The sequence below is a fragment of the Vulpes vulpes genome, chromosome 3, assembly GCF_048418805.1.
Source record: "Vulpes vulpes isolate BD-2025 chromosome 3, VulVul3, whole genome shotgun sequence".
Lineage (NCBI taxonomy): Eukaryota > Metazoa > Chordata > Mammalia > Carnivora > Canidae > Vulpes > Vulpes vulpes.
In genome coordinates, this window is record NC_132782.1 from 14,496,826 (window position 1) to 14,524,541 (window position 27,716).

At 41.4% G+C, this 27,716-nt stretch overlaps 1 protein-coding gene across 5 annotated transcripts in view; it reads left to right on the forward strand.

The window, feature by feature from the left end:
- The window catches only part of NOSTRIN (nitric oxide synthase trafficking), a 56,658-nt gene that overhangs the window by 19,969 nt on the left and 8,973 nt on the right, over positions 1 to 27,716 (forward strand). For 3 of the 5 annotated variants that reach the window (XM_025994105.2, XM_072751867.1, XM_072751868.1), the window contains 9 exons: positions 529 to 612; positions 3,549 to 3,611; positions 3,809 to 3,890; positions 6,941 to 7,003; positions 9,660 to 9,758; positions 14,450 to 14,575; positions 22,882 to 22,980; positions 23,076 to 23,201; positions 27,471 to 27,579. In XM_025994105.2, the coding sequence (XP_025849890.1) occupies positions 529 to 612; positions 3,549 to 3,611; positions 3,809 to 3,890; positions 6,941 to 7,003; positions 9,660 to 9,758; positions 14,450 to 14,575; positions 22,882 to 22,980; positions 23,076 to 23,201; positions 27,471 to 27,579 (851 nt within the window). The remainder of the gene's footprint in view (positions 1 to 528; positions 613 to 3,548; positions 3,612 to 3,808; positions 3,891 to 6,940; positions 7,004 to 9,659; positions 9,759 to 14,449; positions 14,576 to 22,881; positions 22,981 to 23,075; positions 23,202 to 27,470; positions 27,580 to 27,716) is intronic. The other 2 variants (XM_072751865.1, XM_072751866.1) reach the window with 2 other exon arrangements.

Below are 27,716 nucleotides of genomic sequence, written 5' to 3' on the forward strand. Positions count from 1 at the left end.
GCCGCCAATCTTTGGGACGTCCCAACTCTTGTTGAGACAAGACGTCCCATCTCTTGTCCTCATCTCTTACATGGCATTCTCCCCACATGTTGGTCTCTATGTCCAACTTTCCTCTCTTTTTAAGGCCATCTTGGATTGGGGCTCACCCTGAGGACCTCATCTTACTTTGATCATCTGCAAAGTCCCTATTTCCAAATAAGGCCACATTCACAGGCTCTGGGGGTGAAGTCTTTAACATCTTTGTGGGAGTGGGAAGGGCATTCGATTCAACCCATAACACAGGTGTCCAAGGAGGTTAAATTAAAAACTTTCCCTTTGTAGGGTTCTTTTGGAGATCCTTAAGGATTTCACAAAAGGATCCTTAGAGTAAAGAAATTATCTCTTTTCTTTGTGTAGATATTGCATCGTCAGCCTGAGCCCTCACTCATTTGTGTGTGTGTGTGTGTGTGTGTGTGTGTGTGTGTGTGTGTGTGTGTGTTTGACATCTGGCCACAGCATCCTATCTATCAATTATCCCTTTGCTAATAGGGCAAACTTGGAGATTAGCTATGCCAAAGGACTTCAGAAACTGGCAGTCAAGTTCAGCAAAGTATTACAGAGCACACAAAAAAAGTAAGTATATGAAACAGGTAAGGCAAAAATGATGACTAAAAGTTATAAAAAGTGGGACGCCTGGGTGGCTCAGTGGTTGAGCGTCTGTCTATGGTTCCAGGTGTGATCCTGGGGTCCTAGGATCAAGTCCTGCATCAGACTTCCCATGGGGAGTCTGCTTCTCCTTCTGCCTATGTCTCTGCCTACGTCTCTGCCTCTCATGAATAAATAAATAAAATCTTTGAAAAAAAAGTTATGAAAAATGACATATGTTCGATTCCAGCTTCCTCTTATAAAACGGGGTGCGTAATGTGAAGCCTGGCTTACAGTTCTTGGGCACTCACTGTGTGCCAGGCCCTGCGTTAAGTGCTTTTACAGATACTCTCCTTTAATCCTCTCAGCAACTCTTAGCAAGTCTTATTATTGTTCCCATTACAGACCAGGTCTTGAGGATTGGAGAGTTTAAGAAGATGGCCCCAATTACACAGATAATAAGTGGTAGAACTGGACTAATCTGGTGCCCTTATGACTCCTGAGCCTGTATCCATAATAAGCCTCGGTGATGATATGTTACTTTGGAAGCAGTGCCATTTCGTTGGAAGGTCTTGGAGTCAAGAAGTCTGAATCCTGCTTTATCTCAACTCCATGACCTCTGACAAGTATCCGGGCCACCCTGCGCCTTGATTTCCTTCATACATTAGATGGAGTAGTGCTATGCGTTTCATTGGGCATATATGTGCGCATGTCTGTGTGTGGGGGTGTATATTATATGAGATCATATATGTAGAGATTAGCACATCAGGTCCTGAAAAACCGGTGCTTCACATTTTCCTTATTATATTTCAGAATGAAGTTGATTTTTTTTCTTTTGAGGGAGAGAAGAAAGATACTGGATATTCTAAAAGATATTCTATAAATGGTCCATTAACGATAATTTGTTACAAAGCTTCTTGACCGATGCTCGCAGATGTCACCGCAAACTGGCAGTGCCATTGCAAAGACCTCTTTTGTTGGTGAAAGAGAGAGGGAAAGAAAGAAGAAGCCTTCTGGATCTCACATTCTTACTCCTCCTTAGGCATCGTCTGTAACAGCAAATAATGGCTTTGAAATTGTTTGACTTTGAGCTTGATTTTTAGGATAGTCTGTAAGTAGACTGCAAAGCAGCCAGTATAGCAGAATGGTTGAGTATAGACTTTATTGACACTGCCCTGATTTAAATTCTACCTCTACCCCTTATCAGGTGGGTGAATTAGGGCAATTTATTTTATCTCTTGGTGTGTATTTAAAATGGAAATAGGACCTACCTCATGTAATTGCCACGAGGATTAAATGAGATAATACAACAAATGTGTTTAACACCTGGCATGGGGTTCATTATGACTTTGATTCTAATTACTTGCTAAAGAATGAGAGGTGTAGGGATGCAGGGGCGTGTGTCTAATTGTGCTGCAATCCTAGCATCTGGCATGATGCTCCCAAAGAGTTGACATATCCAGAAAGTTTAGTTAACCAGGATTACTACAATAATATTTAATAATAAACAGTAATTTTGGCTTTTATCTATACCCAAATCTGTGTTGTATACATAACCTGATTTATTCCTATTTTAAAAGATCAGTTGAAAGAGAGTCAGAGAAATCAAGTGATCTTTCCAAGGTCACACAGGAAACAAAGACGCAGACACCTCTGAGGCCGAAGCTCTAGGCTTTCTGCTCTGCTGCTCAGCTCCTCTGAGGACCAAATGCCAGATTCTCTTCTCCAAAAGGGTGCCTGGGTTCCTTTTCTAAAAATCAACTCTATTAAAGTTTAATTTACATGCAGTAACCAGCACCCTTCTTAAGTGTATGGTTTGGTTAATTTTGATAGATGTATATGCTATGTAGCACCACCCAAATCAAAAGGTAGACATTTTCGTCACATCAAAAGATTCTTCGTGCCTGTTTGCAATCCTTTCCCCACCTAGGCAACCACTGATCTACTTCCTATCGAGACAGATTTGTTTTGTGCTTTTTGCAATTTCCTATAACAGGAAGTCTATACTAAGTAGTCTATCGTCTCTTGTCTTGTGTCTGGCTTTGGATGCGCAGAGAATCTGGTACCCTCTGGTCTAGCTCTCCGATTCTCTGACTGCAGGGTGCAGGCTAAGCCACTTGGAGGCAAAACCTCTGCACCCTCCTGATTTCAGTAGTGGCACGGATCTGTCCCCTCCCCTCCATCCACGTCTACACAGGCCTCTGTTCCTGAGGTTTATTGATGCAATTGAACTGATCCTTCTGGCTTCTGAAGGCCAGTGATGTGGGCTGCTGCGAGCTATGCCCCTTCTCTGGGAGACTAGAGCATCAGTCTTCCTCATCCCCACCCTGGGACCCTAGGAGAGGGCGGTGTTCTCCTTTGGCTGAATGGAGACCCTGCTTATGAGACGACAAAATATCTGAGCTGTTGTCCTAAGAGCCAGCAGGGAATGGTAGCTGGGCCCCAGCCCCAAGAGCAGCACGTGGGACATCCCAGGGCCCTTGGGTCCTCTACCACTTGACTCTTCTGAGCCCAGCTCGGCTTGTTCGCTGGTGAAATGAGGAGCCTGCTAAGGGTGTCTTTTTTTTTTTTTTTTTTGCTAAGGGTGTCTTTAGGCCTCCCTACCCCTACCTCGCACACCAGCTTCCACCCAGACCACATGTTTGATCACCTTTGGCTACTTTATTTCCCTGGTTTCCTACAGGCATGAAATGGAAAATGAAAATCGAAATGAAAAACGACAGAAAAAAAGCCGTATATGTAACGACTATAGTGCAGTCAATAAGTTGGCAGGATTTAGTCCTGTGGACAAATTGAAATAAGACTAGGGAAATGAGTGCAATTTCTGTATGTAGTGAATCAAAGGTGATGCTGTATTTCTCAGACTTTACTGGAAAAATGACACCCACTCTTGTCCCCTCCCCCCCGCCCCTTTTTGCTTCCAGCTGTCTCGTCAGTGCCTGGGCCTGGGTCTCAGAGGGCATGAAGTCAGCGGCGGACCTACACCAGTGAGTGCTCCACCCGGGCTCGCTGCAACCCTAAGGGGAGGCACGCACATTTACAGTGGGCGCTACAAATATTCCTCTCCAAACTTGCCCTGAATAGATAGGCTAGAACACGCCGTTTTATTTCCCCAGAAAATAATTTGGAAAGTAGATATAAATCCTAATACTATGCTTGTGTGTCTTTTATGTTCTATTTCCAGAAAACTTGGCAAAGCAATTGAGTTGGAAGCAATAAAACCAACTCATCAAGTCCTGAGTGTACATGAAAAGAAGAGAAAATCAGTGAGTTAAATCTATCTTAAAGCAAGTTTCTGCCTTTAACCCAAGGAATAAACAGTGATCGAGTGTGATGCTAGCTTTCAGGAATTGGTCATAAAAAGAAACAAAAATTCAGGATGCCTGGGTGGCTCAGTGGTTGTGCATCTGCCTTTGGCTCAAGTTATGATCCCGGGGTCCTGGGATCGAGTCTCGCATGGGGCTCCCTGCATGGAGCCTGCTTCTCCCTCTGCCGTGTCTCTGCCTCTCTCTCTCTGTGTCTCTCATAAAACACAAATGGATAAAATCTTAAAAAAAAAACTCAAGATTTATGTACAAAGATGTTTGTTAAAACATTGTTTATGATACTGAAAGACCAGAAACCTCTTCACCATCCAAAAATAAATTATGATAAATTCAAGCAATGGAATATTAGGCAACCAGTAAAAATCTTGTGACAGCAGAATTTAATGACATGGAAATTTTTTCACTATATAGTGTTAAATAAAAATGATCGCCATTTTGTAAAGTAAATATATGGAATCTCCCCAGAATGTTAATAAGAATTATTTCTAGATAGTGCAATTCGAGCTTATTTTCATCTTATTTTTAGGGCACTTTTTGTATTTCCATTGTTTTTCAATAAATAGATATTCCTTTTGTAAACAGAAGAATGCAATATTTAAAAAGACATGTTTTTCTGTGCTTAACAGTTTAAGATCAGGTAAAGGCAATAATAGATATAGTCCTCAAATTGTCTTACAATTGGAAAAAAGGGAAAAAAAATTAAGCAATTCTTTTGGGAGCACCTGGTCTTCTTGTCTAGCATATTGTCTAGTCTTCCTGTGTCTCTTTCCTTCCAGGACAATTTCATCTTTTTTCTATTATTTTTTTAACATTGATTTTTAAAATTAAAATTCAGGTAATTAACATATAAATTATTAGTGGTTTCAGAGGTAGAGGTCAGTGACTCATGGGTCCTCTGTAACACCCAGTGCTCATCACATCACCTTCCCTCCTTAATGTCCATCACCCAGTTACCCCATCCCCCTACCCACCTCCCTTCCAGTGACCCTCAGTTTATTCCTTGTAGTTAAGAGTCTCTTCTGGTTTGTCACCTTCCCTGAGTTCATCTTATTTTATTTTTCCCTCCCTTCCCCCATGTTCCTCTGTTTTCTTTATTAAATTCCACATATGAGTGAGATTATATGATAATTGTCTTTCTCTGATAGACTTATTGTTCTTTTTATTTGTGTGTTATACTGTCATTAAGCACTTTAAAATATATTTTTAGTTGACATAAAGGGATGTTTAATAAACACAACTCAATTCCGATAGGGTGAGGTCATGGTTCCAATTGTCTCAAGGCCAGGTCCAGGTAAGAAGTTCAGAAGCAGTCACCCCTTGGTGGCACTTTGTGAAGGGAAGGGGCAGTGGCTAGGGGCGGTTTCAAGTGACCACAGCCAGATAGAGGAGCTCCTTAAGGTAATAAATTAGTAAGATGAGGGAATCTGTAAAAGCCCTGATGAAAGAGAAATGATATAAAAACATTTTTATTCAAATTCATTAAAGTGAGTCAGGCAATGGAATTGATGTTTGTGTGGACATATGTGTGTTTGTACCAGAATGGATGTTCTACTGAGGCCTGGGGTGATGAGGGAAATTTATAGTAATTATTACTAAGTAATATAATCTTCCACCTTTGCAAACCAACTTAATAAAAACCAAACACCAGTCTATGTATTTCATTAATTACAAAGTATTTTTCATATCCCATAATAATATGATTATCACCAGCATTTCCTTAGTACTTACCATAAATTAGGCCCAGTGACACGATCATTATCATAGTGCTTTGAATAATTAATGTCGTGATCCCTCAAACTGCTGGTCCAGTTTCATAGTCTTTATTTCAGCACTACCCCTCCCTGCTGCACCCCTACCACCCTGGTCCACTCACTCACAGAAGATAAAAGAGGAGAATTTTTTTTTTTTCTGGATGCCTGGCTGACTCGGTCAGTAGAGCATGCAACTCTTGATCTCACGGTCATGAGTTCAAGCCCCACATTGGTTATGAAGCCTATTTTTAAAAAAGGAAAGATGAGAATTTGTTTTAAGGGAATTTGTTCTGCCTTTTACGTAGAGTCAAAAGTGACATAATGCCCAAAATTATTTTCATTGTGCTTGTTAAAATAAATTGTATATTCCAAATTCAATCAGTTGGACAAAATAAAAGGGAGGCATTGCTAGGCATCCCATGTGGTTGAGTGATTGCTGATCTGTGGGCCTGGAAAAAAAATCTATGGTCCAGGAAAAAAAGGTTTGCTCTCACTTAAGTCTGATCTCCTTGAGGGGGTTGCCTAGATACATTTTTATTATTATTGTTACCATCCCTCTGGCTGTTTAAAGCAGGAGAAAACGTGACGCCTGGTTGGCTCAGTGGTTGAGCATCTGCCTTCGGCTAAGGGCATGATCTCGGGATCTTGGAATCTGGGATCAAGTCTCACACTGGGCTCCCTGCAAGGAGCCTGCTTCTCCCTCTCTCTCTGTGTCCCTCATGAATAAATAAATAAATCTTAAAAAAAAAAAAAGCAGGAGAAAAGTTAATTATGATTAAGAATTCAATCTCTGCAATTACAACAGGATTCACTTCAAGGGTAATGAGACACTTAGAATTAGCATGGCCAGGACCGTACGGATTGTCACAGTGCTCAAGTTTGGGCCACATGGAATGATGCTGAAGAAGTGGTAGGTCTGGAAATGACCCCAAATCACACAAGACTCCCTCCACGCAAGTTTTGCACATTGATGTTGTTTTTACAAGTTTTTATATAGTTACCTGGTTTACATGGAAAGGGTTATTTTACCAAATGCATTCAAGCTAAATCCTGTCCAGAGATTTTTGACATGGGGGAAAGGTAGTTTGCCTACTTTTCTCAGGATATACGTCCATTGTAGGATTTTGGAATTCCTATGGATTGTGATAATGATTGTACCAGAATTAACAAACAAGCCAGCACCGTGATTCAACAGAAAGACAGCAAAAGAAATCATCTTTATTTTTTTTCTGTTCCTAGCTTGATAACGAAGTTGAAAACGCAGCGAATCTTGTCATTGGCAATTGGAATCAACAGATCAAGGCAAGTATACATATGAATGCTATTTATGTAAACTCAGTTTTTAGGACTGAATCTTTTTGCTTTTGCACAAATGTGATTGTGTGTTTTGGTGTTAGTATTTCTGAGTGCTAACTGCAGAGAAAAATGTTTCCTCACCTGAATTATTATGTAGATATATCTTTCAACTAAACTGATAGCACAGCAGGGCTCTAAATATGGTTATTATTCATAGCTAACAGACAGCATTTATTGTGTGCCAAATGTTATATATTTATATATTCAACCATTGCAACAACCGCCACACCACCACCATCCACCCCCTGCCACCAAAAAAAAAGCCAACCCAATGTGGCATGTCGCATTTGACAGATGGGTGGGGAAACTGAGACACTGAGAGATAAGTAATTTGCCTAAAGCTGGTTAACTGTTGAACCAAGAATTGTTACGAGTCGTTGGGTTCCAGAGTCATTACTCTTACCCATTACACTACACTGACCGCCTCTCTGTATAATCTGTAACTTAGAGCAAGTGATAAATGCTCTCTGAGTTTTGGATTTATCATTTGTAGAAGGGCGTTCGTGATCTCTGTCTCGCTAGCGAGAGGAGTACTGTGAAGGGTGAGTAGCCATATGTAAAGGGGAATACATATATTGATCCCACAAATATGTATGGTCCACTTCTTGTACTCCACCCTGTACTAGGACATGGTTCCTATTTTCAAGTAATTTAAAATGTAGTTGGCTAGATAACATATGGGCAGGAAACAGTAAATGAATTCTAGGGAGAGGAATTATGATCTGGTGTGAGAATTTAGAGCATATCATTACAGGTTCTTATGCAGAGAGAATAACAGATGGAACCCATATATATGTACAGAAGATAATTCTAGAACAATCCCGTTTAGGAGGAATTCAAGTTAAAAGAACTAGAGGCCAGCAGAGAAGGACTCTGCTAAGAAAACCCACTGATCCCCCTTTGAGAGAACTTGTGCTCCGAAAGTTGAACTCCCTTTTCATCTCCAGACTGTCGGTGCCTAAAGAGAACTTTCCCCAGCAGACAGCTGCTAGTGGCAAGAACCAGAGAGACCTTCAAATTAAATAGGCAGCCCCAACTCAGCCCTCACTGTTGCCTTTGAAGCTCCTGCTGAAATCAAGGACTCCATAAGACCAAGGACATTAATAAGAAATGTTTGAGATAAATGGATTTCTATACCCACAACATTAGTACTGGTAAAAGAATGCTCACGAGAATCACTTTTATAATTAACGTTTAAAAGTCCCATAATCAGTGTCCAGGCATTTAGTTTTAGTTTTGCTCTTGGTTGATTTTATGAGTTTTCTTAAACAGAGTTTGTGTAAAAAAATTTTTTAAGTTGGTTCCACACCCAGTATGGAGCCCAGCATGGGGCTTGAACTCACAACCCTGAGATCAAGACCTGAGCTGAGATCAAGCATCAGATGCTTAACTGAGCCACCCAAGCACCCCAAACAGAACTTGTTTTTAAAAATACATTCTCCAAATATTCAGCTTTCACAGGAAATTCAAGATAATGGACCGAAAGAGAGAAACCATGCTCGGCAGCTATAATTGCCTCCCAGTTGCCACCAAGTAATTTCTCTAACTACAATGATTTTATTTTTTTATGAAGAGTGACAGAGAAATTGGAGAACATAAAATTCTTGAGCTCTAATGATTTTCTCCCCCGTTACAATTGAATGGTTTCAGCATGTCAGTAATGAAGTGTGATCTATCTGGGAGACAGAAATGGCAGCCCTAAAGTTCCCAAAGCTTCCCTCATGCTCTCCTTTCTCTGTGGCCATGTGATTGTAGGCAGAGAAAGAGGGTCCCTGAGCTCCTTGTCCCTTGAATTCACTTTTGCAGAAGCTTCGTGGGGCGAGAGACATTTGGAAGGCTTTGCTTCTGATTCCTAAAGAGAGAGGGAACTTTTTCCTTTGTTACCTGGTTTTACAGTCCTTACGACCTTGATGTGCAAAACTGAACACACTTTCAATCAATCCAGCTCCTGAACAGGCTGGATCCAACTCAAACCAAGTTCTGTTTGTTCATTTTATCTCTGGAGCACCAGCTTCTGCCAAGTTGGAACTCTTTAGGATAGGAAACGATCACCTGGGTCGTAACCCACTTTGAGGTTGGAGTAGGAGGACTTCGAATGCTTCTTCCTTCCTAACAACCCCCCAGGCCTGCCCCCCACTGCCAATGCAGCCCTGAAGCCTGGGTATCAGGAATGAAATAATCTCTTTGCTCTAAGTTTCAAGAGAGCATCTTAAAATGACCTCAACTGTGGCTCAGGCCGATTTAGAAGAATGATGCAGGTGGTCTTCCATGTTTGCTGCGATGTTTTTGTGGTAAAGCCGTTCCCTTCCTGATGCTAGCTAGAACAATGCTTTGGAGGCTTGTGGGCCTTTGTGATTTGGAGAAATGTATAACCCTCTTGAGTGTACTCGATATAATGAAAAAACATACAGTGGTTTCAGGGCAAAATGTTAGCCACTGTGATGTTCCAGGCAGATTTTGAGGTCAGGGCAGAAATAAAGAACTAGAATTACACAGTCATTTAAGCTAGCACATGAACATGACTTGTTCCAGGACAGAAGGGGTTTTCTCTTGATATCTGTTTCTGAGCCCTTTTTGCTTTTTTGTATGTTTCTGACTCTAGGCCAAAAAAAAATTAATGGTTAGTACCAAGAAGCATGAGGCACTCTCCCATCTTGTAGAAAGCTCCAAGCAAACTGTGACTAAGAAGGAGAAGCAGAAGGTAACCCGTCATGGTCGGCTGCATGCATGTGGCTTAGAGATGGATTTCCTCCTCTGAGCTATGAACACAAGAGAACTGGCTGATTCGCTGCTCTGTGTGGGGTCTCTGCAGAGCTGTCATGTGGCGCAGTTATGAGAGGGATCCTAAATCCTTCCTGGTCCACATATATTTTTAAAAGGTATTATTGACAGATGATAAATTAGACCAAGGGTGTCCAAATTTTTCCACAGGGACCCTATTAAATACTCTCAGTCCAAGTAAGTAAAATATATATGTACATATATAATGAATTATATAATGTACTTTACCAGTATCGTGTACCGTACGTAGTACTTTGTTATACTAATGTGTTATGAACATTATAAGACACAAAAAAGTGTTTGAAGGATGAGATGAAGATGAAATAATATTTTAAACGATTAGCTAATCATGATGCCTTCATATGATCACTGAGTGACATTTCCAGGCAAAATATGCACTTGGGCAAGGTTCAGCCTTGACTGTAGTAAATGTAAATTCATATTTCTAATAGTCCTCTTGATAATTTTAAAACTTTTTTGGTTAACTTCTTTCCAGATTTCACCAGATCATCCCAGTTTTTGTTATGTACACATAACCGGGAGCAGGAGAAGGCATCAGCTCTCACAGTTTCTTGTGGCTTTCCTGTGCTTTCATTGGCAGTACTCATGTCAATGTACAGCTTAGCAGAAATCTTTTAAAGATATTTGTTAATTTTGTGTGTGTGACCTGATTAAAGCTAGATAATAAATCTGTAAATCCCCACACCCAGACACGTGCGGATGGCCACATGTCCCAGGATACCGAAAGTGAAGACATTTGTGAGAGCCCATGTCAGTTCCTTAGGTTGTAAAACTCACATCCACCACCCCCCAAAGAAGCACACAATTGTCCATGAATGGGCACCAGTGTAGACTCATATGTCAAATAAGAGTAAGCTTGTGTTTAGGCAAAAAGGAACACAAATAATGTTGGAGATACGATAGATTACCTTGCCCACCTACTGTGGTATGTGCTCCAAATTGGAAACATCTGAAATGGTCAGTATCTTCCCCCAAAGCTGGAGTCCCCCTAAGGAAATGCAGACCACAGCATCACAAGACATTCTTAAAGAAAAAGAAAATCATCATTGCAAGTAAGGCTACCATTTCGTCTGAACAAACTATTAGTTGAATAACTTAAGTTCATTGTTAGCAACATTTTACAACGTTCTTATTTCTTTCCATGTCAATCTTCACAGTTTGAAATGATCATAACAAGTATTGAATAATGAGGCAGCTTCTGAGGAGGCGGCACCAGGGTGTGCTAGAGTGCTGAGCACCGGGGGCCTGTCACAGCCGTTGGGAGCCCTCATTAGAAGCTATTCTTCATTGATGTCAAGCAGTAACAAAGAGAAAAGCACTAGGCGGCTAAATGGTGGATTCCCTCTTCCTTCCCTCATTAGCAGCTTCCCTGGGAGGTCGAAGCCCATGGTCTTCCTCTGCCCTCCTCTGATCCTGTAACCATGGAACTTTGACTGTCATTATATCATATCAAGACCCCTACCATCTTCATCGCTTTATCTGGTAGCTTTTTTTTTTTTTTTTTTTTTGAAGAAGTGCCCATCATCTCCAACCTGAACAGAGCTGACTCTGCCCTGTTCAGTCCTTCCTGTGTTCCTGTTCTCAGCAGAAGCGGATCTAGACCTCCATTCTTCTCACACCTCCATCCTCACCACCCACTCTCAGCAGACTGACTATCTTGCCTCCTTCCTCACAGAGTAAATAGAAGTTGGCTCAGCCACTTGGCTACTAAAGTCCTATGTGCAGTGGGACAGGCCAATTCTTTATTGTGTGCTTGGATTCCCAGCCCATCCTGCCTCTCAGAGATGCTCCCCTTGATTGTTTCCCTTTCGCCTGTATCTTGGACATACCTCTCTCTAATAGTCACTTCTCGTCAGTCCACATGTCCCTCTCCATCCCATCTTGGGAGAGTAGGAAGAGTCAGGGAGACACCTTTCCATGGCCCTATTCCTGTTCCTCTCCAGATTTTATCATCTCTCCTTCCTTTCTCAATAAGATTTATTGAAAATCCTTGTTCACTCCTCGATCCACACCAACCAAGCTTCCTCCTCCATTCTACGAAGAGTGTTATTGCTTGGAAAACAATGTCGTCCTTGTTGCTAAAGCCAATGTGTACTTTCCAGCCCTTATCTTATTTAACTTCTTGGAAGCATTAAGGAGTATTGACTTCCTCTTTCTAGAAAATTCTTGTCTTTTGATTTCAGCAACACCTTATTCTTTTGGTTTTTCTCTCTAGCAATGTTTTATGGACTTCTCTTTTTCTTCCCGACCTTTATATATTGCTTTTCCTGATTATTTCTCTTCTGGGACTCATTCTGTTTTATTCATTGTTGCACTTCCAGGCCCGACACAGTATTCTCCAAATCAGGTACTCACTAAATAGCCAGTACTCAATAAATATACTCTCAAGGCTTCCACTACCATATCCAGGCTGATAATATCCCAATTTATGTCTCCAGCCCAACAAGTCTCTAAACTGCCTCTTAGCATCTCAAACTGAACATCCAAGATTGGAACCATAATTTCTCTCTACCAAAAAAATTCTTTTATTCCTGTGTTTTCTATATCTTTGAATATTACCATCTAACATATCCTCGAGGTTACACCTCCTGAACCAAACACTTCTTGAACTTTGCTGCTTGTGCTTTTCTCCCTTGCCACTGTTCTCTTCCAGGCCCACCCACATCACCATCGTGTGGAGTACTTGGCAGATTGGTCTCCTGGCTTTCAGCATTGCCTCCTTCTATCTATTTCCCATCTATGGACTCCTCTGACTTTTCTGAAACTCAAATATGAGCATATGATTCTCTTCTTAAAGGCCATAGAGGCTTCCTGATGTCCTCAAATAAAGTCTGAATCTAAGGATGATGATTTAGCAAAGGATAGCCATGGCACACTTTCAGCTTTTTCACTCTATTATTATCAGGTTAAAATTCACAAGCTCATGTTTCTTTTTTTTTTTTTTTTTTTCTTTTTTTTTTTTAAATAGAGAAGGTCTTTTTCTTTTTTTAAAATTTTTTTCTTTATTTATTTATGATAGTCACACAGAGAGAGAGAGAGGCAGAGACACAGGCAGAGGGAGAAGCAGGCTCCACACACCGGGAGCCCGACGTGGGATTCGATCCCGGGTCTCCAGGACCACGCCCTGGGCCAAAGGCAGGCGCCAAACCGCTGCGCCACCCAGGGATCCCTACAAGCTCATGTTTCAACCAGATAAATGTGGTTCATTACACTTGATATACAAAACCAAATGTGTCCTGTGTAAGTCATACATCAGAGCCAAGGGACAGTTGAACAGCTAGCATATCAATTGGAATAATAAAGTAAGTGGGGGATCCCTGGGTGGCGCAGCGGTTTGGCGCCTGCCTTTGGCCCAGGGCGCGATCCTGGAGACCCGGGATCGAGTCCCACGTCGGGCTCCCGGTGCATGGAGCCTGCTTCTCCCTCCGCCTGTGTCTCTGCCTCTCTCTCTCTCTCTGTGACTATCATAAATAAATAAAAAATTAAAAAAAAATTAAAAAAAAAAATAAAGTAAGTGGTGTTAATATTCACCATTTTGGATGACCGTCCTTCATTACTAAAACATTAGTCAAAATGTCCGTAAGCATAAAGAAGGTCATTTTTAAAAGCCTTTGTCTCTGTCCTTGAAACTCCTAAACTGCTTAAGTCAGAGGGATCTTTGGTGCTCCTTGAACTGTGCTTTGAAATCTATTTACATCAGAATCACCTAAAGAAGTAGTGAAATTCAAAATTCCTTATCCCATTATAGAACTACTAGATCAGTATTGCTACTTGTGGGACCCTGAAAATCTGCAATTTTATAAGCACCCACGTCCTTCCTTAACATATTCAAGTTTGAGAATCATTCATGTACAACAACTTACTTTGTTCTCAAAGATGTGAAATTACTTGTCTGAGCATTCTGAGAATCAGTTTTAGCTACCCCGGTACAGAGAGTTTTATTATCACTTTGATTTTCTGGAGGGCTTCATAATCGGGCTTCATAATCAGAATGGCCACTTTTGGTGGCTGGCAAGAGGGGGTTCTTCGTGAAGGAGCAGATCACTGGGGAGCAGGATGAGGGGAAAGCAGCTGTTGGGCAGTCCACAGCTTGTAGTGAACATTGGCCTGTGCCTCAGGCCTTTCACCAGTAAGTGAGCCAGTTCTAAAATTATGCACTTTTGCAATCTCTTCCTGTCCTGGTAAGAGATGCTCGGACACAGAGGATTTACCAAAAAAGAGTACAGGAATCATTAGTGGGTTACAATCTTGATCTGGAGTTTCCCAATCTGGGCTTGCTTTCCCTCCCCAGTCTTTTGGCCTCCTCCTTGATTTGATAAACGTGGGCACATCACATCCCACTTAAGGACCTCAGTTTCCTCATGTGAACAATGGAAGGAATCATACTGACAGACCCGTAGGTCTACTTTCAGCTCTAATACACCTTTTCTCTGAGAAAGATTTTTGATTTTGTCATCTATAGTTACTGCTGCTGACTTGAGCTGGGAGATGGGAACCATATCACTGGGATGTTTGCAGTCCTTTACCTGGGATCACCAAAGGCTTTGACACATGTGTTAATGAGTATGTAACAATGACATTTTCCTTCAGCTCCTCAGCAAACTGAAAAAATCAACAGAGAAATTGGCAAAAGAAGATGAAAGCTACTACCAAAAAAACCTAGCTGGCTGTGCTGCCAGACTGAAGTGGGAAAATACCCTGGAAAACTGCTACCAGGTGAGTCGTTTGCTGGCAATTTTCTCTTCTTCTGTGGAGCTTTGTGACGCCTTGAAAATGAAGGTCAGGTCTACAATTACATGACTTGATGATCTCTGTCCTTGGTGATGACCCTCACTCCTACTGTGACTTTGGAGAGACCATGTAACTTCCAATTGTTTCCATTGCTCTGTGGATCCAATAACCAGTGAATATTTACTGAATATCATTGGCCAGATTCTAATCCTCAATGTACACAATAGCACTCAGCTAACTTCCAAAAGTGCTGTCCAAGTGAAGTGTAAATTAAGGCTTGAGTATTCGATACTTAGAAATGAGTTTTAGGCCTGAGAGCTCATTTATACGGTAATAACTTACAGAGTTCCGCTGGAGCAATGATCCCATCTCGACTTGGGAGGTGTACAGTTTAGCAGCAAAGAAGATGTATAAAGAAGGAATTGTGGCAAATCATCCAATAAAAATTAAAGAGTATGAACAAGCAGATCACAAAAGGGAAAATCAAAATCACCAATAAACATATGAAAAGATGCTCAATCATTCGGCAAAGATTAAAAAGTGGCAATATCCCATGTTGTCCAACAAGAATTGCTGGGAATCAAGAATTTTTATACTTCTCGAGTGAAAATAACTTGAGTATCTAGTGAAACTGAAATGTGCATGTATACATCACCGAGGGTGATGTATAAAAATGGTTATTGCAGAATTGTTTATAATTGCATGATGAGAAAAAAATGTACACAATCTTCCTATCAATAGAGAAATTACTCTTTAAACGTGCTCTAATTTAAAAAGTAGACCAATATCTAGCAATAAATATTAATTAAAACTATATATAAACACAAATCAACCTCGGAAACATGATGTTGAAGAAAAGCATGCTATTTATACACTCTATATAAATTAAAGCATTTTAAAAAACTCACATTCCAAACTACAGGGAGTTTTCGTGTGTGTTTGTAAACTTATACATAGAGATTGAATCTGTGTTGCGTGAGGGAAATGGTGAGAATTCAACAGAGCTGCCACATACAGCCACACGGTGTGTGGACAACCTGACGAAGGACAAAGCAAACCCAGGCTCAGAAATTACTCCAACTACCATAATCAGAATAGCTTAGCTCTCTGTTTTTTAAGTCAACATAAATATGTCCAACTTAAATAATTTTCAGTTCTGGGTGCTAAGAACATGAATGTTTTGGTTTATTTTCCTCCACATTTTAAGTTAAAAAAAAAAGTTTAAAGCAAGGTACAATTGCAAAAAGAGGCAATCATGATGCAGTTTGATAAGCACAGTAGTGTGAGACAGGTGCTGCTTATGGACAGTTCACTGCATTCTATTTTGTATCCATCACAACATCATGATGAGGCCTTAATTTTATTCCTAATTTATAGTGAGGAAGTGAGACATGAAGTATCTTGCCCAGGATGGCAACAGGATTAGCCTAGGCAGGCTGATGCCCCGGTTTGACCTCTACTCCCTGCTTCTGCGCTAATAGGACCTAGGCAAGTGGAAATTGAAGAGCATGTTTAATCTGCTGCTGTTGGCTCTCAAGGTAGGATAGATGCAATTAGGGAAGAGTAGGGAAATTAAAGAAGAGATGAAAACTAGTCAAGGAGAGAACGAAATGAGAATAAACCCTTCTTTAATTTATGCCCTCAAACATAGGATCCTGGTACTCTCCTTTCTTATTTTGGATAGGTTTTAGATGAAAATGAGAAAAGCCCAAGGATTTCTTTTTCTTTTTTTTTTTTTTTTAAGATTTTATTTATTTATTCGTGAGAGTCAGAGAGAGAGAGAGAGAGGCAGAGACACAGGCAGAGGGAGAAGCAGGCCCCACAGGGAGTGCGATGCGGGACTTGATCCCAGGACTGTGGGATCGCGCCCTGAACCAAAGGCAGATGCTCAAACGCTGAGCCACCCAGGTGCCCGGGCCCAAGGATTTCATTTCCACATTTGTCCGTCTGAAACCTGGCTCTCCAACCTGGCCTCTGTCTGGTCTTGCCTCACCCCCTGGGACTTCTCAGTGGACCTGTGGCTTTTCCACAGGGGCTGACTTCCTTGGAAACCCTGTTAGATTATGGGAGAGAAATTGCTGCTCCCAGGCCATCTTCCAGATGCCCTTCAAGGGCTATGAGAGAAATACTCAACCTCCATGTCTCCACCCCCCTCATCTCTCCACATCATAGCAATGGGGGATCATTATGGTTCTTACTTGGTATGGCGGCCAGCATGTCTGGCGTAGCTGACCTCCAGCTGACCTTCAAAACGGCTCAGGTACCGCTATTACCAACTCCCTTCTCAGAGGCGCTTACTAGGTCTGTCTCTCCTTTTTCTGTTTTCTTTTTTCCTGGTAGGGTCCTCCTACACTTTTCCTCCCAACCCACCTTCAGCAGCCCCAAGTTTTATATCAAAACATCCTGAAAGTTATCTTTTTTGTTTATAAAGTCTCCCTGATGGTGACAAGATATATATTTATCTGTATTTCAAAAGATGTCTCTGCAGACAAATAAAAACAGAGATTCTTAACCACAGAGACAAATTGGCGGTTGCCCCAAGGGAGGTGAGTGGGGGATGGGGAAAACAGACAAAGGGGATTAAGAGGACACTGGTCATGACGTGCACTGAGTAATATATAGAAATGTTGAATCATAATCTTGTATACTTGATACTAGTATAGCACTGTATGTTAATTATACTTGAAGTTTTTTTTTAAAAATCTCTTTCAACTAGCTTTAAAAATATTTAAAAGCCTAGGGTTTTTGTTTGTTTGTTTGTTTGTTTTTTGTTATTAGAATCGAAGTCACATGGAGAATCTACTAAAAATCAGAATCTCCTTAAGGAAAAGAAAAATTTCCTTTCACCCTTCTTGCCCTGGTTTGTTGTTGCCACCATGCCAGAGGCCATGCCGGCCCCTCTCCCTTTCCATTCTCCGTTCTCGTACTTTCTCTTATTGTGGCTCCCGCAGAGCTGCCTTCTGCCTCCCAAGCACAAGCCCAGCCCTGTAGACCCACTTGAGACTACTTCTGCCAAGACATCCTCGCCTCGCCCTAACCAAGACCGATTCCTTACTTTGTGTTCCCTTGGCTTGGGTACCCTCAGTCTGCCCCCCCCCTCCAAGTGACTGACTCACATATTACACTGTGTGTTCTAGATCTTCTATTGTTTACAAACTCAGAAGTAGAATATTATATTCATGAAGACATAACAAAAGTGGGCTGAATTGAATTTGAGGGGGATTTTATTATAAGTGTGAGATGTGGAAATGTGACAAGGGTTGTTCAGTTTCATTTTTCCTTCTCTTCTCCCACCATTCTTCTGTGGAAAATGGGATATAAGAATTCATTTAAACACTCCATAATGCATCCTCTTACCCCTTCTTCTCTCCAAATTGGATTTACCAATTCTTTCAGAGAACATTCATTGAGCTGCCTTCAAGGCAGTTTACTAGATACTGAGAAATGTCAAGTTTCAAGTGTCGTTATGAAGTAATAAAACCAATTCCACACACCACATGGCAGTCTTACTATTTGTAATCATACTATGCTCAAGTCACATTTCCTCCCTTCCAAGAACAAACCATTCAGTTGGTAGAAAGCAATTATAATATATTTTGAAAAATAATAGCCCTGCTACTAAGAATTACCAAGAGCCATGTGTTTGGTTCCGACAGTAAGCACTCAAGGAATTATTTTAGAGAGGCATTTGCAATACGTGTCAAGAGCATTAAAAATATTCGCCTTCTCAACAGTGTTCCTCATCTGAACCACATAACACAGAAAATAATCTGAGTGAATGTTTTCACAGCTCCCCCAGGGGTGTTGGTGACCGAACCTCTCTAGGTGCAGTGGGGAGACGGTGACATGTATGGCATACAACGGATTCCCCAGGACAGTAGGGCTTGACTCTCTCCCAGCACTTGTGGTGAAAAACATAATTTTCTTTCTATAAATATATATTGAGGAAATAGCTAAAAAAAAAAACAATTTCTATTCAAAATACATTAAAAGCAAAAGGGAGGAAACAATTCAAATGGTTAACCTTTAGGGGATGACTAAATGAATCAAATGTGCTGTGTGCAATCCCACACAGTGGACTATTTTAAATGATGTTTCTGGAGATGAACAACATGAGAAACCGCTTTTGTACACTGTTTAGTGAAAAAACGATACCAATGTGAATAATTTGCTAGGTAACTAGAAAAATAAAATAGTACATACACACATACCTAGATAGACTGAAATACATCAAAATGCTAACGGGTTATCTCTGGGTGGAAGAATTATAAATACTTTTCAAATTAAATTTTGTTGTGGCCCTTTAGAGTCCCAGGACAATGTCTCAAAGCAATTAGCGTGCTTGTTAAAATTCCGATTCCTGAGCACCTCCCTAAAAGGGATGAATCAGAACCTCTGAATAATTTTCAGAAGGGGTCTAGGTGATTGCTAAGCATTCTGAAATTTGAGAGTTCTTGCTCTAGAAAGAACATGATATTTCTTTGATCAGTTTTATGGAAGCAATTTAGATGAAAATGAAGTCCTTCCAAGGACAGAACAGCAGGACAGGAAAAAAAATGAATGAAAACTATGAATGATCACGGTCCTTGGGCCCCGACCAGTCTCCAGATCTGCTGTTCCCTGCTAACTCTGACCACGCTCTCATATATGTGCTATCATAAAGGCACAAGAGAACAGTTTTATGTTCTCCAGAGTATTTTGCTTCTCTACTGCCAATTTTATACAAAAAGAACAAGATAATAGAAAGCAATAATTCATTAAATGAGATATAGATTTCCCCTTTGCACAGTGGAATTTATCTCTGCCTCTTTTCATGAGCAAACATAGATCATTTTAATGATTTCCCTGAAATGTAATTAAAACCTCTTAACCATTACCATCTCCTCCAAGGGATACTGGATATTCTAGTAGCAGATTGATACTGGTGGCTCAGCTCCTGTCAAAATAAGGACATAGCTGCTCACTAGGATACAATGTGTTCCTAAAACCCAGCTTTCGTTTATTTCTCCTGTCCTTTGTTCATGGTGCTAAACTAGAACAGCTGCTTTCTAGAACTTTCTCAAAGGTGTAAAGTCTCTTTCTGAAGATGGTTCCAGTTGAAGTTCAAGCAACTGAGCAGAATTTGTTTTATATATTAGTTAGGAAGCGTCTATCTCTGTCCTTTGAAGAAGCAACACGTTTGCTAGGCCACTCTTCTATGTCTTTACTCACTACGTGAGAGCACACAACCACTTTCCAATGGCTGGTGCCTGGCAATACTGAAGACTCAAGGGACCAAGAACAGAAACAAAAGTTTTAGCACCCACCAACTTAGAAAAGTTGAACAGCTTCTGACCCAATACAGAAGTGATCATGGGGAAGCAGAGCTCTGACCTTTTGCTTTGAGTGTCAGGACACTTGGCATAGAATTAAAATTTGCGTGTGATTGACATAGATGTTCATAGTTACTGCCTGAGCCTCTTACTGCTTTCGTTTAATAGCAGTGTTAAAATGAGTGTAGACCAATAAACAAAATGCAGTATATGCGTAGAGTTAAATATTATTTAGCCTTAAAAAGGAAGGACATTCTGACATATGCTACATCATGGATGAACCTGGAAGACATTATGCTAGGTGAAATTAGCAGTGGACAAATATTCTACAATTCTTCTTGTATGAGACGCCTAGGGTAGTCAAGTTCATAGAAGACATAAAGTAGAATGGAGGTTACCAAGGGGCCTAGGTGAATTTGGTTTAATGTGTACAGAGTTTCCATTTTGCAAGATGAAGAAAGTTCTGGAGATGGATGATAATTAAGGTTGCACAACAATGTGAATGTACTTAATGACACTGACGTATACATTTAAAAATAGTTAAAATGGTAAATTCTATGTTATGCAAGTTTTACCACAACTAAAAAATATAAATAAAATTTTAAAAGGCAAAAATGAACTATTGGGACTTCCTCAAGATAAAAAGCTTTTGCGCAGCAAAGGAAACTCTTGACAAAATCAAAAGAAAACTGACAGAATCGTAGAAGATATTTGCAAATGACACATCAGATAAAGAGCTAGTATCCAAAATCTATAAAGCACTTTTCAAACTCAACACCCAAAGAATAAATAATCCTGTCAAGAAATGGGCAGAGGACATGAATAAACATTTCTCCCAAGAAGACATACAAATGGCCAACTGACACATGAAAAAAGTGCTCAACATCACTCAACATTAAGGAAGTACAAATCAAAACTACAATGAGATCCCACCTCACACCAGTCAGAATGGCTAAAATTAACAAGTCCGGAAATGATAGATGTTGGAGAGGATGCAGAGTGCAGAGAAAGGGGACCCCTCTTACAGGGTTGGTGAGAATGCAAGCTGGTGCAGCCACTGTGGAAAACAGTATGGAGATTCCTCAAAAAGTTGAAAATAGAGCTACCCTACAACCCAGCAATTGCACTACTGGGTATTTACCCCAAAGATAAAAATGTATTGATCCGAAGGGGCATTTGCACCCAATGTTTATTAACAGCAATGTCCACAATAGCCAAACTATGGAAATAGCCCAGATGTGCATCAACAGATGAATGGATAAAGATGTGGTAAATATATACAATGGGCAACTACTCAGCCATCAAAAAAATGAAATCTTGCCATTTGCAACAACATGGATGGACGAGATGATATTATGCTAAGTGAAATAAGTCAATCAGTGAAAGGTAGTTATCGTATGATCTCACTCATATGTGGAATTTAGGAAACAAAACAGGATCATAGGGGAAGAGAGGAAAAAATAAAACAAGACAAAATCAGAGAGGGAGACAAACCATTAAGAGTCTCTCAATCATATGAAACAAACTGAGGCCCCCTGGAGAGGAGGAGTGGGGCAATGGGGGTAACTAGGTGATGGGCATTAAGAAGGGCACTTTGATGTAATGAGCACTGAGTCTTCTATGAGACCGGTGAATCACTGACCTCTACCTCTAAAACCAATAATCAGTATATGTTAATTAATGTAAGTAAAATATATCCAAAAAAAAGTTTAAAGTGACTATATGCCATTGATAAAATAGCGGCTGAATATGAATACAGTCTACCACAGAGATATAAGGTGCCACCATGCTGTATCGGGCCAGTAGGTCCTGCAGATGTGCTAGAGAGGCAGATGGGAGAACCCAATGATCGTTGTGACTCTGCCCCCACCACCCCCACCCTACCAAAGGCCTTGATACGTAGTCAGTCTTCTTACTTCCTATGGTAATGCTACCCACCAATTTCCCCAAAGCCTTCTTCATGAAAAAGTATAGCTGAGTCCTCTCTATTGTGTGGCATGGAATTGGGTGGGATGGCAGGCATGATGAGAGCAACCAGCCTGGATGAAGGAGGAATGCCCAGGCCTTGTCCTCACAAAAATGGGATGAAAAGCATGTTTCCTTGGATACCTGCCATCTCTGTTAAAGCCCGAAGTCCTCTGATCACATACCCAGCAGCCTCCCACCACCCCTACTTGGCCTAGGAATGCCCCTTGGCCCAACCCTTTCACACACCGCTTAGCTGCTGAATTTCCCCGCACACCCTCAAAATAACCAGTCAGCAGCTCAGCCAGCAAAGAGTGGCGAAGTCTAATAACTAACTTTTTCTAAAATGTCAATGACTAACAAGGGAAATGTGACATCCCTCACTTTCTTACTTACCAGTTGTGAAACTCTGAGAGTGGAATTTTAATCATTTCACACCAAGTGGAGAGGTTATGTTCCCACCTTCATGCAGTGGTCTTTGACCGCCCCCCAGGCCTAATTTTAGGCCGGGATTATGAGTTGATGAGACTGGGGTTCTCCTCTTGTCAAATAGTTTCCTTAAGCAGAGATTTTGCAGTTCATCATCTTTCCCTGGCAGAGACTAGCAGAATGCTTTGTATGCACCACAAACAATTCTAAAAATATTTAGGATCTGAATGCATTTCCAAGACGTAGACATGGCTTTTACTGGGCATTGTGCTCCTTCCCTAGAACCCAGAGGAGCTTTTCAAATGATTTCTTTCCTCCCCTTTCTTTGTGAAAGCCAGGTAACATATAACATCAGCCTATATGTCTTTTGGGACAAAACAGCCTGGGGAAATTTTGTGAGTTAGACCAACCCTAAATAAAAACAAACACGACACATACCAAATCACATTCCTGTCCTGGACATCTTGGGTATGACATAATCGAAAGGCACTAACATGACACTTCACTCAGACTTGGGGTATGTCAGTGGGTGACTTTAGTTTTCGACAACTGGCAAATCTTATGTGGTTTTTCCGACCTTTTCAGAGCATCCTGGAGCTGGAGAAGGAAAGAATTAAACTTTTGTACAATAACTTAAACCAGTACACTCAACATATTTCTGTTTTTGGCCAAACCCTGACCACGGTGAGTAGTACAGATTTCTCTATTTCTGATAAGCATGGTAAGAACTCACAGGAAACATTCTCCAGCAACCTTGTTATGCTTTCTTGGCATTGCAGTGCCACACGCAGATTCACTGTGCCATCAGCAAGATAGATGTTGAAAAAGATATCCAGGCTCTCATGGAAGAAACTGCAGTTTCGTCCACAGAAAATAAATCTGAGTTCCTATTAACAGATTACTTTGTAAGTATGGGGTGGAAGAAAATTCCACTGATGGGGAACCATAGTAATATTCTGAGGGATGCATTTGGAAGAAAATTGAAAGCAATTGTAAAGGAGATATCTTGTTTTGTAATGAAAATAGATTTTCTTCATAGTCTGTATAAATAAAAAAAAAACAGCATGTGGTTTACAAACTAGGCAATAGAAATATGTCTCTGGTGTTCTCTAGAAGGGAAGAAAGTCCAAAGGGGTTCTAGACTGAATCGTTATGCTCGGTCTTCTAGAGCAATGCCAGACAGGCATGTTTCATGACCTATAAATAATCAATGTACATCCTCTTGGTTGTCTATTGCTGCATAACAATTATACCCAAACTTAACAGGTTAAACAAGCACTTACTATCTCACAGTCTCTGTGGGTCAGGATTCCAGGTGTGGCTTCCCTGGGTGCCTCTGAGTCCCTCACAAGGCTGCCATCGAGGTGTCAGCCAGGAGTGCGGATGTGGCAGGACTCTCCTGGGAGACAGCCTGCTTTGGAACTCATTCATGTGGCTGATGGCAGGCCTCCGGCCCCTGCTGAAACGCTGCCTGCAGATACTAGCTCCTTGCCATGCGGGGCTCTTCCTCCGCAGGGAGTTCACAATAGGCCAGCCTGCTTCCCCCAGAAACTAGTGATCAAAAGAGACGGAGCTAGTGTCCAAGATGGAACTGTAGTCTTTCGAACTGACCTCAGAAGTGACATCTCTTCGTATTCTATTTGTTAGAACCCAGTCGATAAGTGCAGCCCTACAGTGTGAGTACAAGTCAGTAAGTGTAAGTAGAGGGGATCAAACGAAAGGAAGACTCCTTGAAGGTGGGAATATTATCAATGTTCTTCATGATCCTCGCCTTTGAAAACCTCACACCCTCTTACAGAAGCTTATTTTCAAGGCATTTGGGTGATTCTACTATTATATGGAACATGCTAAAAACCAATCAGAGTTCCTGGTCACAACCCAGGCATCTCACTCCTTTGACATCTGGGGGAAGTTCTTTGTCTTCCTGGGCCACGCCTCAAAGATTTTTGTCCTCTGCTCCCCTCTTGTTAGTCTTAATTGTAGTGTTCTAGGAGCTGCTCATTAATTACCAGAATCTGCAGGAAGGATTCCTCTGCTGTATTTCATCCAGACTTTGGAGGTCCATATTGGGAGGGTTCATTCCCCCTCTCCCCCCGGTCCAGAGAACTAGCCTATTGGTCACGGCCTCCTATAGGCTTAAAAGTGTAGCTGAAGTCAACATCCCAGGGGTCCTGCTCAGGGAACAAGAGATGAAGGAGAAGGAGGAAAGGCAGTTAGATTAGACACAGCAGTGGCTCCTGCCCAGCTCTCCCTTCCCCACCCTCCAAACAGCAGTAAGTGGCCACCTATTTCTTTAATTAAATCTTTTTTTCTGGGGCACTGGGTGGCTCCGTGGTTGAGCATCTGCCTTCATTCAGCTCAGGGTGTGATCCCGGGGTCCTGGGACTGAGTCTCTCATCAGACTCCCCGCAGGGAGCCTGCTTCTCCCCTCTGCCTGTGTCTCTGCTTGTCTCTGTGTCGTCTCTCATGAATAAATAAATAACGTCTTTAAAAAAAAGGCCTAATTCTTAAAAAAAAAAAATCTTTTTTCCTCCTCTGGCAAATGTGAAGCTAATTAGCAATAGCAATGTCTGTTTGAAGTAGAAGCAAGGTAGCAATGGGAGTGGAAAAGAAGATTTGATTACACAGGGAAAGTGCTCTTCTTTTTTTTCCCCCCTTCCAAATACTGTAGGTGACCCCTGAGATGGGAAAAATGTCCAATAAAATGTGTTTGTTACTTTTTTATGAAAGTGCCCCTATTGACTAACCTGTCAGTAAAATAGGGATCATTCTCCTTGAAAATTTGACTAGGCTTCTAGTGAAATGTAAGGAGGCAACCATGACAGTTTATCTTGAATTGACATGCCCATGGGGGTTTTTGGTTTCTGTGGAACATCGGTGCTCTGGAGCTGATGACTGTGTATCTGTTGTCTGAAAGAATGGACTGTATCTCCAAATGGGTAAATGGAATTTCCTTAATAGCCTCAAAGCAAAACATGCCCCAAATCTGACTTTGTAGACATTGGCAATAAGTGTAGACTGGTTTACATCTGGTTGCCAAGAAATGTACATGGACGAGGGTAAAACAGAAGAACAATCCGAGTGCAGATACCGAGGGGCTGGTGGCCAGTGTGAAAATACTCGTGAGGTTACTGTAAAGGAGATTGTATCTGCAGTTTCATATGCCACCTTCACTACTGATCTTTGGAAAATCTTTGGAAGAGAAGAATGAATTTAAGAAACGTACAGGATAGCAGTATAGAGTTGTGCCAGTAGTGATGCCCTTCTGGAAATACATCTGTAAACAATAGGTGTCCCCAAACAACCCAGATGCAGTCTGGGCCTGGCACGGAGCCAGAGCCGGATTATGATGGGCATTTCTCCAGCAAGGAGGGCCTGAGGGCTGGAGTTAGGCAGCCTGCAGGTCAGCCGGGGCTGGTGTGGGGGCTGCTGGCCCCCAGGGGCCCGGGCCTGTGCAGGAGCAGATTGGGAAGAGACCTGGGATTCAGAGGACCTGGGCTTCAAACTGGTTCATTTGGGTCTTCATGTATTTTTCGGAGTGTCACAGCGAAAATGGGGAAAATAAAACCAATATCCTAGAGTTGTTGTAAGAATCACATGTAATAAAGATACTGACTTTTATTTTTTAAAATATTTTATTTATTTATTCATGAGACACAGAGAGAAGCAGAGACACAGGCAGAGGGAGAAGCAGGCTCCCTGCAGGGAGCCCAATGTGGGACTTGATCCCAGGAACCCGGGATCATACCCTGATCCCTGAGCCGAAGGCCGACACTCAACCCCTGAGCCACCCAGGTGCTCTAAGATGTCAACTTTTATAATATGTAATTCGCAATGTGTAAATACAATATTTTAATCTATACCTTAATTATTCCTATAAAGGCTATTGGCTTTGCCCTAATTCCTTACGCTTCCCCTTCTTCAGGGCGGTGGATCTAAAGCTAATCTCTCCCCCAGCTTTCAGGATCCTAGTTTTTCTCCTTCTGTATCAGCAGAGTCCTGACTCCTCTACTTCTGTCTTCGGTCGCCAGTGTCCCCTCTTTCTCCAGGGGCTCCTTGTCCGTCTACTACACTCACATTCAGTCACCTCCCCACCCAACCCTGACATCCTCATTTTTTTTCATTCGACCCTTGAAATTATGTATGTGAAAGCTCGGATATTGTTAACAGTTTCTCACATTTCATATGATAAGATCCCTACTTCAGCCTGAAAATCTGGCCTAACCTACTAAGATGACTTTTCCTTCCACCATGATTGTTCAAGCAACTGGCCTTTATTTTTCCCGGTACCTATCCTGCAGTCCTCCCTCTGCCCTTTGCTGCACCACTTCCCCTACTCAGTGAACCCTCTGCTCTCCTTACCCCTGACCGAAAAATTCTGGTTCGGTCTCCCAGCCCCCTGGAAACCTTCATGTCCTGGCCCCGGCTGAATCAGGCACTCCTGTCTGTGCCACTCACAAATGAACGTGGCCTTGAACGGCCAGGAGTCTGAATGTTGTGCTCAAGGCCTGACTAACTTACAGACGCATTCTGGGAAGAGCTCATATGTCCTCAATGGCCAGCTAATCCAGAACAGAACACGATGAACATTTGTTCCACTCCTAGTTCCAGACAAACACATGAGGCCACATCTGGACCTTTAAAGAACTCTAACTAGAGGCACCTGGGTGGCTCCATGGTTGAGCATCTGCCTTCAGTTCAGGGTCCTGGGATCGAATCCCATATCAGGCTTACTGCGGGGAGCCTGCTTCTCCCTCTGCCTAGGTCTCTGTCTCTCTTTGCATGTCTCTTATGAATTATTAGATAAAATCTTTAAAAAAAATAAGGAACTCTAACTTGAAGCAAGATAAAACCATAAAGTATCCAACCAATAGATTTACTTATCAAGAAACTATGAAATAACTATAATAAGACTTTCTCCAACAAGGATGTGTTCTACTAAAGAAAGTGCTCAGCTGGGTACTTACAAGTTATGGACAAGATGTTTTCCTATTAAGTGGGTCTGGAACAGATAGAGCAATCTGTATAAAACCAAAGATTTTCCTGGCTTTACTTTTTTTCTTCCCTCAAGTTACTACTAAAACAGCTGTCAGTGAAAACTCAGTGCAACTAGGAATAGCAAACCTTACTTTTTCTCCTTAAATTGTTAAGCATCATTTTTTTTTCTCCTCAAGGAAGAAGATCGCAACAATGCAATGAATAAAGAGCGACAAGAGTCTTCACTGAAATCAAAACTGTTGAGACTGCAAAAAGATATCGAAAAAGCCTTAAGAGACCGGGAAGGTGTGTAATTATATCTATGAATGGCCTGATAAGGGAAAGTATTCTACTTAGAGGTTTCATTCAAAGTTCGGGTGATTCCATTTTTGCTAACTGGGGCAGGGATCACTTAATTTAAAGACTCATATATCAAGCCTAAT